Source organism: Oncorhynchus tshawytscha, linkage group LG10 (assembly GCF_018296145.1).
Source record: "Oncorhynchus tshawytscha isolate Ot180627B linkage group LG10, Otsh_v2.0, whole genome shotgun sequence".
NCBI classification, from domain to species: domain Eukaryota; kingdom Metazoa; phylum Chordata; class Actinopteri; order Salmoniformes; family Salmonidae; genus Oncorhynchus; species Oncorhynchus tshawytscha.
Genome location: NC_056438.1, coordinates 74,506,144 through 74,522,205, shown reverse-complemented (window position 1 = coordinate 74,522,205; position 16,062 = coordinate 74,506,144). Strand labels below are relative to the sequence as shown.

General features: G+C 44.7%; 2 protein-coding genes across 3 annotated transcripts; one reads left to right on the top strand and one right to left on the bottom strand.

The window, feature by feature from the left end:
- Window positions 1–565: 565 nt before the first annotated feature.
- On the bottom strand, window positions 566–12,465 carry LOC112236501 (G protein-activated inward rectifier potassium channel 3). 2 transcript variants are annotated; one of them, XM_042329051.1, is made up of 8 exons: window positions 11,878–12,465; window positions 9,316–9,709; window positions 8,406–8,616; window positions 7,036–7,237; window positions 6,465–6,657; window positions 3,251–3,448; window positions 2,774–2,904; window positions 566–2,467 (listed from the first exon to the last, which is right to left on the bottom strand). In XM_042329051.1, the coding sequence occupies exons 2-8, from the start codon at window positions 9,602–9,604 to the stop codon at window positions 2,192–2,194; spliced, it is 1,500 nt and encodes a 499-aa protein (XP_042184985.1). In that variant the 5' UTR covers window positions 9,605–9,709; window positions 11,878–12,465; the 3' UTR covers window positions 566–2,191. The 2 variants fall into 2 exon arrangements, with proteins under 2 accessions (XP_042184985.1, XP_042184984.1); XM_042329050.1 differs by having other exon boundaries at window positions 11,964–12,465.
- Window positions 12,466–12,857: 392 nt separating this feature from the next.
- Window positions 12,858–15,366, top strand: LOC112236502 (eukaryotic translation initiation factor 3 subunit F). Its single transcript, XM_024405094.2, has 8 exons — window positions 12,858–13,016; window positions 13,369–13,439; window positions 13,560–13,639; window positions 13,826–13,963; window positions 14,221–14,312; window positions 14,453–14,589; window positions 14,833–14,946; window positions 15,195–15,366. The coding sequence occupies exons 1-8, from the start codon at window positions 12,905–12,907 to the stop codon at window positions 15,270–15,272; spliced, it is 822 nt and encodes a 273-aa protein (XP_024260862.1). The 5' UTR covers window positions 12,858–12,904; the 3' UTR covers window positions 15,273–15,366.
- Window positions 15,367–16,062: the final 696 nt, after the last annotated feature.

Here is a 16,062-nt window from a genome sequence, read left to right as displayed (position 1 = left end):
TATTTTCAGATTTACAGGAGTGCCTAAGGGTTTGGGGGAATTCAGCACATCTCTCTTTGATTGTCTAGTCCTCAGCATTCATTTAACCTTTATTCCTTTCTGGGTCCCTGCCCTCTCCCTGCTTTTTGTCGCGTTCATGTGTTAGTCAGAACTAGTCAAATTGGACAATTCAGACCTGTTAACTCCTTGTACCTACGTGACCAGGCCGTTCAACCAAGTCGGACATTCCCCAGTTTCCTAATTCAAACTTGCAATTGAATGCGGCATTAGACCCCTGTTACCTAGGAGACAGAGGGAGGGGACCCATGACTGTGCCATGCAACAGGCCTGAGCACTTTAGTGCCACAATGTGAACAAAATAGTCTCTTCTCACAGATTCTGTGCCGAATGAGTGACCTGGCAAACTTCTGATCCGTCAAGTATTGCCAGTGCCCAGAATGTCTCAACCAACAACAACAAAAACATTTAGACAAATGGACAGATTTTCAGTGAAACAGTGAATACTCTCAAGGATAAATAGTGCAGATGACCACACTGATAAAAGTGAGAGCAAAGAGGAAGAAAGTTGGTGTGGAATATAGTTTATTAATTTTGATAGATAATAATTCTGATTTTTTTAATATATTAAAAACATCAAGTAAAAAGGCTCCTATGTACACAGCAGCAGAAGCACGAGGTTGGGGTGAGCAGAGCGGAACACAGTTGTGCTTAAATCCTAAGAGGCTATAGAAAGAAAATATTTCATTGTGCTACTTACTTTCTACGTGAAATCACACAGAAACATTCCCAAGAGAGAAAATACTTTGTTTTGTTAGATGAATACTTCCACTGGTCTCCAGTTGGGACATGGTCAGTGATAAGCTACGGTACATATGATGTAACCCTTTAAAATTGTTAACACAGTAATGATTCTACATCTAAATTAAATCACAAGATGGTGGTTGTTTTAATGTAATCATAATGTACACTTCTATATAATCTTTTAAAACAATCCTTGTTTTTTTTTTTTAGAGATAAAGAGATTTAGAGATACTATTTCAATCGATTCCTTGATATGCTCTTTACATGCTAAAGTGAAAAACCATACATGTTCTCTTCTATCACACTATCCATAATACATCATTCCTTTTATACATTGACTCCCCAATTCAGCCAACACATGACATGCTTCTCTTTCTATGTCTCTGAACATTCCAAAACACAGTTCTCTTTCTATGTCTCTGAACGTTCCAGAACATTCCAAAACACAGTTCTCTTTCTATGTCTCTGAACGTTCCAGAACATTCCAAAACACAGTTCTCTTTCTATGTCTCTGAACGTTCCAGAACATTCCAAAACACAGTTCTCTTTCTATGTCTCTGAACTTTCCAGAACATTCCAAAACACAGTTCTCTTTCTATGTCTCTGAACGTTCCAGAACATTCCAAAACACAGTTCTCTTTCTATGTCTCTGAACGTTCCAGAACATTCCAAAACACAGTTCTCTTTCTATGTCTCTGAACGTTCCAGAACATTCCAAAACACAGTTCTCTTTCTATGTCTCTGAACGTTCCAGAACATTCCAAAACACAGTTCTCTTTCTATGTCTCTGAACGTTCCAGAACATTCCAAAACACAGTTCTCTTTCTATGTCTCTGAACGTTCCAGAACATTCCAAAACACAGTTCTCTTTCTATGTCTCTGAACGTTCCAGAACATTCCAAAACACAGTTCTCTTTCTGTCTCTGAACGTTCTCACCTGGCTGAACAACATCCTCTTTCCTGACAAAGAATTGTCAATACTTAATTCTTAAATAAAAAAATTAAAAAAATGTATTAATTCATAAAATGTATGTTGTTGACAGAGGATATTGGAGCTATAACAATATAATATAATTATAGTGAAGCACAGACATTCATGGTAATAATAAAATATCACCAGAGAAATGAAAGACAAAATTGAATTGATATAATTTGTCATGTCCAAGTCAATGTTATCCAACACAGCAAAGAAGGAGCAAAATGGACCATTTAAACCACCCAACTCTCCCTTGGGGAAAAATGTTCTATGGCTGTATGTTATACATTAGCTAAAAGTACATTTACAGTACTGCAGTTGTGGTTCATCCTGTCATGATATTTATAGTACTGTGGACCAGGGCTCTGCTCAAAATAAGTGCACTGCATAGGGGATAGGGTGCCCCAATCTACTTTAGGCCTCTGATTCTGACTGGTCAGTGGTGACACTTCCATTCAACTCCCCTGGTCCGGATTGTTCTTCTATTCCAGTGATCTCACCAACAGTAAATGAAACGGGGCCGACGACCCCTCCTTTCCCATTGTCTAGCTGCTTCCCTGATTGGTTGGTCAGAGAAGATCCCTCCCATTTCTCTTCATCCAGTTTACTGGAGATCGACCAATAGAGATGAGCCTCCAATCGGGCCGCAGCTAATGAGAGTTCGTGCGCTGAGCAGGAGGGAGTGTCCACCTACGGTATGAGTGGCGGTTACTGTATCGGACAACTTGGAAAATAACTTTCAGAATCAGGGTAAAATCATTTTGGTGACATGACAAGAGTAAGTGAGGAGACATGCCAGACTGACAAAAGGTTAAGCTGTGTTGTTCTGTACTAGTGGCAGTGATCACATGGTACATGATTAAAAGCAGCGGGCCGTCATTGTCCATTCATTTCCACATGTTGAATCGCCATCCAGCAGGTTATAGCTAACACAGCAACCCTGCTACTTTTAGCCTTTCCCCTTTCTGGAGTGTGTGTGTGTGTGTGTGTTCTTACCTCAAAGGTTTGATGGAAGGCGCCATAGTCAATGTCAAAGAAGCCTTCGGCCAGTGACATCATCGGACTGAACCTGTGACCCCACTGGACCTCGTCTGCCAGGTAAGAGCTTCGCGCCTGGCACGTCATACCTGGGGGTACCAACACACACTTTGTAAGAACACATTAACCTACCCTGGCAGCGCCCCTTCAGCTGCTATGATGACTAAGGAAATCTTTTCTCAGTGGGCAGGAAAGCCACTCCCCCTTCCGAGGCATGGTGCACCCATAGAGATCCTATAATTGGCACCCTACTCTGGTCACACCACGTTTTACCAGAGCCTTATGGGAACCTGAAGTAACTGTAAGCAGAATGTTTCGTTGATTCACTGAAAATGAAAAGTAAATAGTAGAGTCGGTTGCCTGTCTTTCATAGTGTGCCGTTTTAAAAACTTGTTTTAGAATAAGTTGCCATTTGGGACTCAACCGTAGACTAACCAGTGGCCTCCACCATTCCCTCCAGGATGACGACCATCTCAAAGTCGTCCTTCTCCAGCTGGCCCTGAGACATGTCCCAGAAGGGCGAGCGGCAATCGATCTCGTGGGAGATGACCAGTGGAGACACCAGAAACAGGCGGTCGTCCCCAGTCTCAAAACCCACACTGATGTCTGTCTGGTCCAGAGGGATAAACTCACCTGGAGAGGGGGAGAGAGATGGAGAAGGGGAGAAAGTGGGACGAGAGAGAGAAGTGAGTTATTAAACCTTGAGGGACAGTTTCCTGGATACAGATTAAGCCTAGTCCTGAGGGACGTCCCAATCCACTTTACATATGACCTCTTCCCTCTTCCACTCCCCCTCGCTCGGGAAAGGCTCCCTTGGGGAAACGTCATACATATGTCACAGAGTGTTCACTCCAAGTGAAGGGAGGAAGAGAAGATGATCATTTGGAATGGAATGCAGCCCCGGACAAAAAAATACTCAAATCAATCATCAAATCTATAAAGCCCTTTTTACATCAGCAGTTGTCACAAAGTGCTTTACAGATCCCCAGCCGAGAACCCCAGAGAGCTTTACAGATCCCCAGCCTAAAACCCCAGAGAGCTTTACAGATCCCCAGCCTAAAACCCCAGAAAACCCCAGCTTTACAGATCCCCAGCCTAAAACCCCAGAGAGCTTTACAGATCCCCAGCCTAAAACCCCAGAGAGCTTTACAGATCCCCAGCCTAAAACCCCAGAGAGCTTTACAGATCCCCAGCCTAAAACCCCAGAGAGCTTTACAGATCCCCAGCCTAAAACCCCAGAGAGCTTTACAGATCCCCAGCCTAAAACCCCAGAGAGCTTTACAGATCCCCAGCCTAAAACCCCAGAGAGCTTTACAGATCCCCAGCCTAAAACCCCAGAGAGCTTTACAGATCCCCAGCCTAAAACCCCAGAGAGCTTTACAGATCCCCAGCCTAAAACCCCAGAGAGCTTTACAGATCCCCAGCCTAAAACCCCAGAGAGCTTTACAGATCCCCAGCCTAAAACCCCAGAGAGCTTTACAGATCCCCAGCCTAAAACCCCAGAGACCAAGCGATGCAGATGCAGAAGCACAGTGGCTAGGAAAAAACAAGAACCAGGCTCCGAGGGTGGCCAGTCCTCTTCTGGGTGTACCGGGTAGAGATTTAAGAGTACCTGTGGCTATTAGGGCCAGATCGGTTTTCAATATTCAATGCATCACACAGTTGTGTCAAGTTGGCTGGATGTCCTTTGGGTGGTGGACCATTTTTGATGCACACAGGAAACCGGAGCGTGAAAAACCCAGGAGTTGCCATTCTTGACACAAACTGGTGCGACTGGCACCTACTACCATACTTTGAACAAAGGCACATAAATCTTTGTCTTGCCCATTCACCCTCTGAATGGCACACATATGCAATCCATGTCTCAATTGTCTCAAGGCTTAAAAATCCTTCTTTAACCCGTCTCCTCCCCTCCTCTGATTGAAGTGGATTTAACAAGTAACATCAATAAGGGATCATACAGTGCATTCGGACCCCTTACTTTTTCCCCACATTTTGCTACGTTACAGCCCTTTTCTAAAATTGATACAATTATTTATTTTCCTTCATCAATCTACACACAATACCCCATTATGACAAAGTGAAAACAGGTTTTTAGAAATGTTTGCTAATTTATTAAATTTAAAAACAGAAATAACTTTTTTACAAACTGTAAATATTCATACCCTTTGTTATGGTAAATGTAATTTGATTGGAAATTATTTGGAAAGGCACACACCTGTCTACAGTATATAAGGTCCCACAGTTGACAATGCATGTGAGAGCAAAAACCAAGCCTTGAGGTCGAAGGAGTGTGGCCTCCATCATTCTTAAATGGAAGAAGTTTGGAACCACGACCAAACTGAGCAATCAGGGGAGAAGAGCCTTGGTCAAGGAGGTGACCAAGAACTCGATGGTCACTCTGACAGAGGTCCAGAGCTCCTCTGTGGAGATGGGAGAACCTTCCAGAAGGACAACCATCTCTGCAGGACTCCACCAATCAGGCCATTATGGTAGAGCGGCCAGACGGAAGCAATCAGTAAAAAGGCACATGACAGCCCGCTTGGAGTTTACCAAAAGGCACCTAAAGGACTGTCAGACCAAGATTCTCTGGTTTGGTAAAACCAAGACTTAACTCCTTGGCCTGAATGCTAAGCGTCACGTCTGGAGGAAACCTGGCACCATCCCTACGGTGAAGCATGGTGGTGGCAGCAGTTAAATAAAAGGTTAGATAAATAAAATTAAAATGCTGTGGGGATGTTTTTCAGCGGCAGGGACTGGGAGACTAGGCAGGATCGAGGCAAAGATGAACAGAGCAAAGTACAGAGAGATCCTTGATGAAAACCTGCTCCAGAGCGCTCAGAACCTCAGACTGGGGTGAAGGTTCACTTTCCAACAGGACAAGAATCCTAAGCACACAGCCAAGACAACGCAGGAGTGGCTTCGGGACAAGTCTCTGTATGTCCTTGAGTGGCCCAGCCAGAGCCTGGACTTGAACCCGATCGAACATCTCTGGAAAGACCTGAAAATAGCTGTGCAGCAACACTCCCCATCCAACCTGACAGAGCTTGAGAGGATCTGCAGAGAAGAATGGGAGAAACTCCCCAAATACAGGTGTGCCAAGCTTGTAGCGTCATACCCAAGAAGACTCGAGGCTGTAATCGACGCCAAAGGGGATTCAACACAGTACTGAGTAGAAGGGTTCGAAAACATGTGAATGTGATATTTCTGTTATTTTATTTTTAATACATTGCAAAATGTTCTACAATCTAGTTTTTGCTTTGTCATTATGGGGTATTGTGTGTAGATTGAGGGCAGAAAAAAAACAATTTAATCCATTTTAGAATAAGGCTGTAACGTAACAAAATGTTGAAAAAGTGAATAGGTCTGAATACTTTCCAAATGCACTGTAGCTTTCACCTGGAGTCACCTGGTCAGTTTATGTCATGGAAATAGCCTTAATATTTTCTACACAGTATATCACTTCCATACTAGAAAATAACATGTGGAGTGTTCTTGTTTGCATCTCAAATGGCACTATTCCCCATGTAGTGCACTACTTCTAACTGGGGCCCATAGAGCTCTGGTCAAAAGTAGTGCACTATATAGGTAATAGGGTGCCATTTGGGATGCAGACCTGCTATGGGGGTTGATTGTATACTAGCCTCACCTTCCTGAGTCTGTTTAGACTTTATGAGTTTGGCCCTCATGTTGGCTCCAACAATGTGCGAGCTGCGCAGGTCCCCCACCCGGAACATCAGACACAGTCTGTCGTCTCTCAGAGAGATCACTGCATTCTTAGAAAACACCAGGGTCTCCGCGCGCTTATTGGGCTGAGAGATCTTCACAAACATACAGCCCACCTGAGGAGAAGAAGATCACTTCGTTGTCCAAACAAAGGTCCAAATGAATGGGACTTCTGCTTCATCCCAACAGCTCCAAAAGGCATAGACGGAAAAAAGGTCCTTTTAAGGGGCAGCTTTTTGATATGATTACAAGTTCTTCAAACTATTTGTACGATGGAGAGAAACAGATGTGATTGTATTAGTGTCAGAATATGCCCTTAGGGTACAGTAAAAAAAATACAGTAGGGACTGTATGGGCCTGCATCTCAAGTGGCACCCTATTCCCTATATAGTGCACTACTTTTAACCAGAGTCTTTGACCAGAACACTATGGGCCCTGTTCAAAATGAGTTCACTACGTAGGGAGCCATTAGGGGTGCAGCCAATGAGTCTCACCATGAAGGCGTTGACCATAGATCCTAGTATGGCCTGGAGCAGGAGTAGCATGGTGCCCACTGGACACTGGTCAGTGATGACACGGTGGCCGTAACCAATGGTGGTCTCTGTCTCGATGGAGAAGAGGAAGGCAGAGATGAAGCCGTTCACGTTGTTGACGCACGGTGTCCATGTCTCATCCTCCAGATGATCTAGATCGCCTCTGGGAGGGGAGAAACAAAAATAATTATTATGTTGTTTTTGTAAATTGTGTACATGCAGGGCTCCATTGTAAAAGAGATCTTGGTCTCAATGGGACTCAATGCTAAAATAAAGGTGAAATAAATAAAAATAGGGGGAGGGGGAGAAGGGAGCAGTGGAAAGAGAGAAAGTATGGGAGGGAGAGAGAGGAGAGGAAGAGAGAGAGGAGAGGAAGAGAGGAGTGGAAAGAGAGAAAGTTTGGGAGGGAGAGAGAGGAGAGGAAGAGAGAGAGGAGAGGAAGAGAGGAGTGGAAAGAGAGAAAGTTTGGGAGGGAGAGAGAGGAGAGGAAGAGAGAGAGAGAGGAAGAGAGCGAGGAGGGAGCGAGGAGAGGAAGAGAGGAGTGGAAAGAGAGAAAGTATGGGAGGGAGAGAGAGGAGAGGAAGAGAGAGAGGAGAGGAAGAGAGGAGTGGAAAGAGAGAAAGTTTGGGAGGGAGAGAGAGGAGAGGAAGAGAGAGAGGAGAGGAAGAGAGAGGAGTGGAAAGAGAGAAAGTTTGGGAGGGAGAGAGAGGAGAGGAAGAGAGAGAGAGAGGAAGAGAGCGAGGAGAGGAAGAGAGGAGGGAAAGAGAGAAAGTATGGGAGGGAGAGAGAGGAGAGGAAGAGAGAGAGAGAGAGGAAGAGAGAGAGGAGTGGAAAGAGAGAAAGTATGGGAGAGAGAGCGAGAGAGAGAGAGGAAGAGAGAGGAGAGGAAGAGAGGAGTGGAAAGAGAGAAAGTATGGGAGGGAGAGAGAGGAGAGGAAGAGAGAGAGAGAGGAGGAGAGGAAGAGAGGAGAGGAAAGGAAAGAGAGAAAGTATGGGAGGGAGAGAGAGAGGAGAGGAAGAGAGAGAGGAGAGGAAGAGAGAGAGGAGTGGAAAGAGAGAAAGTATGGGAGGGAGAGAGAGAGGAGAGGAGAGGAAGAGAGAGAGAGGAGCAAACAAAAATATAGGTTGTGAAAAACTATCCATTTACTAATATACTTGCTCTACAGACAAGAAATTATATAATGTAGAGTGACTCTCTCTGACAGTGATACCATGGATGCATCTGAAATGGCATCCCATTCCCTATATAGTGCACTATAGGAGAATAGGGTGTCATTTGGGACTATACCAAGTGTCCCCTGGCCTGCTGTCTGTCTGTTTGTCCCTCTCACCGGAGGTAGGCTATCAGGTACCAAATGGCCCCGAAGAAGAGCCAGGTGATGGCATAGGCCATGACGAAGACGAAGAGAGAGCAGCGCCAGTTGAGGTCCACCAGCGTGGTGAAGATATCTGTCAGATAACGGTACGTCTCCCTCATGTTGCCATGTGAAACGTTACAGCGACCATTCTTCTCCACATAGCGCTGAGTCTTACGTCTCTTGGCTGCAGGCAGGAAACCAGGCCAGGAAGGGAGGGATGGGGGGAGAGAGAGAGGGAGAGAAAGAGAGAGAGAGAAAGAGGAGTGAGAAAGAGGAGGGAGACAGGGAGAGACTACAGTGACATATCGGCAGTAGGACTAAGGGAATGAGCAACAGGAAGATGGGTTGGGGGGGACAAACCAGAGGAACAGGCATTTTACACAGGAGGGGAGGAGGGTAGAGGTAGAAGTGGAGGAGAGGAGGGGGGTAGAGGTAGAGGGGGAGTAGGAGGGAGGGGGCGGGTAGAGGTGGAGGAGGGAGAGAGAAGATGCATTCAATAACCACCTATCTGCAGACTGTAGAGAGCCAGAGAGAACACAGTGGATGCGTCCCAAATGGCACCCTAATATTTAGGAAATAGGGTGTAATTTGGGATTTAGCCTGTCTGTCAGTGTAAATCATTTAAAGCCAAACACAAAACCTTACATTGGTCACAGAACACTGTCAGACGGTCGCTTAGTAACCTCTCGTTCTAGATAGATTCACTCTCGTGGCGCCAACAATGTCTCAGGTCAGAAAAGAAGAACAGTCCTGGGAGAGAAAGTGTGCATTCCAAATGGCCCCTTATTCACTACATAGTGCCCTACTTTTGATCAGAGCCTTATGAGATGCAAATAGGGTGCCAATTTTGAACACCGATAAAGGCAACAGCACTACTACTCACCCCAGCCAAATCTACCCCTCTCCTTCTCCACCACCCGAGGCAGCTTCTTAACGTACTCCTCGGATGCTGCATTGGCCTGCCTCTCTGCCAACTTGGACTTCCACGATCTGTTAACGCCAGGCTGGGCGGTATCCGTGGTAACCACATGGCCCAGATCCTCAGACACATCAAACACTCCGGTGGAGGCCGTCACCTCGCTAGCCTCTTCCACTGGTCCCTTCCCTTTCTCCACCACGGGCAGAGGGAGGGACTCTGGCCGCGAGGGGAAGGAAGAGTCTTCAAGCGCCATCAGGAATGATGGTGTGTGTGTGCTACTGAGTTTTTGATATCTCCCCTATGGCAGACTCTGTCCAATGGTTATTGACGGTTTAAACCGGTTCTTTACGTTGAGGCCCTAGGATACAAAACAAGAAGGGGGAAGTAGATCCAAATGATTATTGTGAGATCATAGAAGTGTGGGGTATTTAGAGGGCTCTGCATGCTGTAAATATGTTCTACAGGGAGTGGTGAAGGGCTAGTGTTGAGCATAACTTATGCTCTTCCCTTTATAGTATGCTACTTTTGAACAGAGCCCTATGGACAAAATAAGTGCACTATAGGAATTAGGGTGGCATTTTGGTAAGTAGTTTTCCGTCCCTCAAGAAATGGTCCTGACTCAACACCCACCTCTCTCTCTGTCCTGACTCAATACCCACCTCTCTCTCTGTCCTGACTCAATACCCACCTCTCTCTCTGTCCTGACTCAATACCCACCTCTCTCTCTGTCCTGATCTCTCTCTGTCCTGACTCAATACCCACCTCTCTCTGTCCTGACTCAATACCCACCTCTCTCTCTCTGTCCTGACTCAATACCCACCTCTCTCTCTGTCCTGACTCAATACCCACCTCTCTGTCCTGACTCTGTCCTGCCCTGACTCAATACCCACCTGTCCTGACTCAATACCCATGTCTCCATCTCTCCATCTGTCCTGACTCAATACCCACCTCCTCTCTGTCCTGACTCAATACCCACCTCTCTCTCTGTCCTGACTCAATACCCACCTCTCTCTCTCTGTCCTGACTCAATACCCACCTCTCTCTCTGTCCTGACTCAATACCCACCTCTCTCTCTGTCCTGACTCAATACCCATCTCTCTCTCTGTCCTGACTCAATACCCACCTCTCTATCTGTCCTGACTCAATACCCACCTCTCTATCTGCCCTGACTCAATACGCACCTCTCTCTCTGCCCTGACTCAATACCCACCTCTCTCTCTGTCCTGACTCAATACCCATGTCTCCATCTCTCCATCTGTCCTGACTCAATACCCACCTCTCTCTCTGTCCTGACTCAATACCCACCTCTCTCTGTCCTGACTCAATACCCACCTCTCTCTCTGTCCTGACTCAATACCCACCTCTCTCTCTGTCCTGACTCAATACCCACCTCTCTCTCTGTCCTGACTCAATACCCACCTCTCTATCTGTCCTGACTCAATTCCCCTACCTCTCTATCTGCCCTGACTCAATACCCACCTCTCTCTCTGCCCTGACTCAATAACCACCTCTCCCTCTGTCCTGACTCAATACCCACCTCTCCCTCTGTCCTGACTCAATACCCACCTCTCCCTCTGTCCTGACTCAATACCCACCTCTCTCTCTGTCCTGACTCAATACCCATCTCTATCTGTCCTGACTCAATACCCATGTCTCCATCTGTCCTGACTCAATACCCACGTCTCCATCTGTCCTGACTCAATACCCACCTCTCTCTCTGTCCTGACTCAATACCCACCTCTCTCTCTGTCCTGACTCCATACCCATCTCTCTATCTGTCCTTAACTTATCTTTCTCTGCACAAACCCTCCTATTACCTTCAGTACAGTCTAATCTATATTAATGGAACAGGTCAGATGTTACAGAGAGGAATGAGTGAAGCCCTGATCTATGTCCCAAATGGCACCATATTTCCTATGTAGTGCACTACTTTTTGATTAGGGGCCCATAGGGCTCTGGTCAAAAGTAATGAAGGGACTAGGGTGCCATTTGAGAGTCAGAGCTGAATAATTTCGCTGTCAAGGACAGATTGGTAATTTCTCCTGTCTGACTGTGGGGGATGGGGAAAGTGAATTTGGTCCGAGAAAGAGTCACATATTGCCGAGACAAAACCATATGCTGTATATACAGCCTTAAGAATAAGGTCATTAGATTGGTCATGCATAGCCTGTGCCTGTCTGTTATGGGAGCACAATAAATGACAGGAAGGAGGCTATTATTTATCAGAAAACGTACAATGTCACTTTTAACGTATTCTGTAATATAAGAACACAAAACAGCTATAAGACAGGTTCCATTCTAATAATGTGCATAATCACCGTGTTAGTATAAAATGGAGCCCCGTTTCCTCCAGTGATATAAAACACTACCTGGATCGAATATTCGGTAACTAAACGCGTGGGGTGATGGAATAGCCTATAGCCTACGGTGTTGACTATTCAACAATGACGCATTAAACATTTCTTAATGTATTCGATTAGAAAATGCACATTTATCAATCATAAAGAAAACAGTGATTTATCCTACCTGTAGTGGGGTTTCATCTGGTAATTGCCTTATCCTATTTAAACAATATCCCGTCCCCTTATTTATTTATTTATAAAGGACCTTACAGATGAGTGGATGGTCCAAGAGCGAGCCTCGGAGATCTTCCGCTCAGGTTCGATCATCCGACAATTTAAATGTTTATCATCGGCTCTGCTGATGAGGAGGGTGTTCGACGCAGCATCAGTCCTCTACTCTCTCAACAGGAAACAAAGGCAACCCCAACCAAACGACTCTGCTTTTTAGATGTCTGTAATCCTCAATAAACAGCGTGCTCACAAATAGCATATTCTTATATTTTCCAAGTTTGTCTTCAAAGAGTTTAAAATGGTGGCAGTTCGTCCGTACAGACCATTGGGTATAGACAGTGAAGCCAGCAGCGATCCGCATCAGACAAAATTGTATGAATTACCGGCAGCTGCGCAGGTGTTAGAACATGGGAGCGACAGTCGAGGAGGATGCTGTCATCACCATCATTCATAAACCATCACCCAGATTCATGATCACGATAAGCATTAGATATTTAAACCATTGTGCTGTTTTGTCAACTGTTTTACACTGATGGTAAAGTCTGGACATTTAAATGCCGATGATGTGAGGAGGCATTTACAACCCGAGGTTGCTATAGAGATCATTTTATGATCCAGTTTACATATTCTTCAATAGGCTTGCAGAAGGTCGTAATGATATTCGGTCTGTGGAGGATGACGTTTTGAAAATAAATGAATTCATATCCATGTGAAACAACCAGTTTCTGAACAGCCAAATAGCTTAACAGCATTTCAATTATAGTATTTAATACTGTTTTCCAGAAAAAAAATGGTCTTCTGATGCATTCAATGGTTAATCACATCTAGTCTATTATGTTTTATGATAAGGGTTTAATTTTTGTATTATTAGGTCGCCTCTGTGTGCAATACCCCTTCCAATGCAGCAGGTGACGCACCTTGTCTGTATTTGTCACACGCCGATAAATCGACCGGAAGCGTAAAATTGTTCCTTTTTCAAGATGTCGGTGTATGGCCCCGTGGTGAAAATTCACCCCGTCGTTCTCGCCTCCATCGGCGATTCTTACGAACGGAGAAATGAGGGAGCGAGTCGTGTGATCGGAACCTTGCTTGGTAATTTAACTATAAACTTACTTTAGCTCTAATGAAAATGGATTAGACGCGCAGGGAGGCGAACAGCCTGTCTCAGCTAGCTAGCTACGGCTAACTTAGCTTGCATCACTTTGCTGATGCATTGCCAGGCTCTCACATCCTCTTGATCCAAAAACATATCAAAGCTCCTCTGATTATAAAGATTTGACCGAGTATTACACGTTTTTAGCTTACCTAGATTACTGTGGAATGTTTATGTTGTTGAAACTTTGCTTGCTAGCGAGCAACAGGTTCCATAGAATAGTTACATTTGTCCCCGTATCATCGGCACAAAACGAGGATCGCAACTAAATGCATTCCTTGTCTTCCTCAGGTACCATTGACAAGCACTCTGTGGAGGTCACCAACTGTTTCTCCGTCCCCCACAATGAGTCTGAAGATGAGGTGATGAGAAGTGTCACTGATACAACTATATACTATCTAGCTATTGCTGTAGTGTAGAAATTAGGAAAGCTTGCACATGTAGTCCTAGAAGTGAAACTGGTGTCTTTGTGATGGTGACAGGTTGCTGTGGACATGGAGTTTGCCAAGAACATGTACGATCTTCATAAGAGGGTGTCACCCAGCGAGGTCATTGTTGGATGGTGAGCAGGCTTATATTCTTCCCTAGTCCCATTAGAAAAAAGCTTTTGTCCCACGCTGGTACTAACAATTATTGACAACTTATTCAATTAACTAGAAAAATAAAATAAAAAGTACATTTGTTCAAAGTAAATCTGTTTGCCTGTGTCAGAACACTGCTCTAAAGTCAAACCATTCTCCTTCAACAGGTATGCCACAGGCTTTGAGATCACTGAGCACTCTGTGTTGATCCATGAGTACTACAGCCGAGAGGCCACGAACCCCATTCACCTCACCATGGACACGGCCCTGCAGAGTGGCAAGATGAACATCCGTGCCTACGTCAGGTCTGTGACTTCCCTCACTTTAACCAGTCTCTTCTGTCTCAGTACTTTAGTTGGTCCACTGAAAAGCTATTGTTGACTCCATCCCAAGCAGAGTTGCTTCAACTCCCTGTGACTTCCTGATCTCATCTTTCAGTTGTTTTGTTATGTTTGCATTTGCTGTTTCGTTACTTTGGCATTCCTTTAAGCACTTTGGCATTCCTTATGATAGTTTAAATAAATTCATATCATTTTTCCCATTGCTTCGGTTGCCATGACAGTGCCCAGATGGGTGTGCCGGGAAAGACTGTCGGTGTGATGTTCACTCCCCTGAGTGTGAAATACAAGTATTACGACACAGAGAGGATAGGAGGTCAGAACCTTCATTCTTCTTTCCTTGTTTTCTGTCCCATTTGTTCCTGGTTTGGACACGCTTTTATTTGTCGAGTCATGTCTTCTTGTTGGGGTGTGGAAATCCTTAATAAAATCGATAAAAGAATTTGTATATTCTAGTTGACCTTCTCCAGAGGACGAGAGATGCTCCTAACACCACCAATGGGCTGACCTCTGACCTCTGCCAGGTGGGTGGGGCAGCAGGCCGCGTTCAGGACATGCTGGCCACGGTACTGACCTACATTGAGGATGTGTTGGTAAGTAGCCTACACACAGAGCCTATATTATGGCTGCAGCCCACATTACGTTTTACATTATCATATTACATATTATTACATATTTATCATATCCCATATTACATTACGGAGATGTCTTATGTCAACCTTGTTACCGTATGCAACTCATCGGAAAATAGTTGACTTTAGTTGAGTTACGACTTAATTTGTGTTTATGCGTCTCTGTAGCCATAACCTAAGCTCTTCTTTTTGTATGTTTGTCAGTCTGGTAAGCAGATGGCAGATAACAGTGTTGGACGGTACCTGATGGATCTGGTCAACAAGGTTCCTAAGATCACAGCAGAGGACTTTGAGACCATGCTCAACTCCAACATCAACGTACGTTTTTATGCCTCTTGGATTTGGGCCTGTATTTATCAAGTGCTGTTTTAGGATCAGTTTTGCCTTTCTTTTTTCTTTTTTACATCACAATTACATGGTTGGGAATCTGATCCTAGATCAGCATTCCTACTCTGAGACGCTTGATACATACGGCTCCTCATCTGTGGAATTGATTCAGTCAGCCATAATAAATGTCCCTTGCACTCATGACATTTGTGTGAATGTATACCGTTTCTCTTTCACAGGACCTGTTGATGGTGACCTATCTATCTAATCTGACTCAAGCACAGATCGCCCTGAATGAGAAAATTGTGGTACTCTGAGCATTGAGGGATCAGGATGGTTTAGTTCTTAATAAAGAGTGATGGATAAAAAATGTGTTGGTATAGCTCAAATTAATAAAGGTGATATACAGTACAGTGTGTAATTTCAATGTTTGCTTGCTACAACTGAAGGGATGTTTTCTAGCTAAAATAATTTATTTGCAGATTCCACAATGTGTTCCTGAATGGGACAATGCATGCCTAGTAACATTTATATTTCTGGAAAAGCAGTATGAATATAAATTAAAGCTCAGAGTTTGTGTGAGTACTATCCTGCTGTTGGTGGTTCCAGAAGTAATAGAAACGGGCCTCGTATTTAGGGCCCTGTGTTTTCTGCAATCATGGGACATAACAATGTTTTATCCTGCATTTTAATCCTCATTCAGAAATGAGAATTGGACCAAGACTATGCAAAACACAGGGCCGGACTCATACAGTATGATGACAATGCAGATTAGTTACCCGTCCCTAGGATGAAATCCCTATTTGGTCCACAGGGTGGCACTAAAGAGCTCAGGTCTTGCCTGGCACAGTTTTATTTCTTTATTTTACCTTTATTTAACTAGGCAAGTCAGTTAAGAACAAATTCTTATTTTCAATGGCGGCCTAGGAACAGTGGGTTAACTGCCTGTTCAGGGGCAGAACGACAGATTTGTACCATGTCAGCTCGGGAGTTTGAACTTGCAACATTCTGGTTACTAGTCCAACGCTCTAACCACTAGGCTACCCTGCCTCCCCAGTGAGGGGTCTCCTAGGCAACAGGGGTCATAGAGGGTAGGGACTGGGAAGA

Excerpts from the sequence above, each read along its gene's own strand:
- LOC112236502 (XM_024405094.2), top strand. The coding sequence starts at position 12,905 with ATGTCGGTGTATGGCCCCGTGGTGAAAATTCACCCCGTCGTTCTCGCC. Across the intron at positions 13,017-13,368 it reads TGTGATCGGAACCTTGCTTG|GTACCATTGACAAGCACTCT; the intron begins GTAATTTAACTA and ends TGTCTTCCTCAG. Across the intron at positions 13,964-14,220 it reads AACATCCGTGCCTACGTCAG|TGCCCAGATGGGTGTGCCGG; the intron begins GTCTGTGACTTC and ends TTGCCATGACAG.
- LOC112236501 (XM_042329051.1), bottom strand. The coding sequence starts at position 9,604 with ATGGCGCTTGAAGACTCTTCCTTCCCCTCGCGGCCAGAGTCCCTCCCT. Across the intron at positions 3,449-6,464 it reads GTCTAAACAGACTCAGGAAG|GTGAGTTTATCCCTCTGGAC; the intron begins GTGAGGCTAGTA and ends CCCCCTCTCCAG. Across the intron at positions 2,468-2,773 it reads CCTTCCATCAAACCTTTGAG|GTGGACACTCCCTCCTGCTC; the intron begins GTAAGAACACAC and ends CTCATACCGTAG.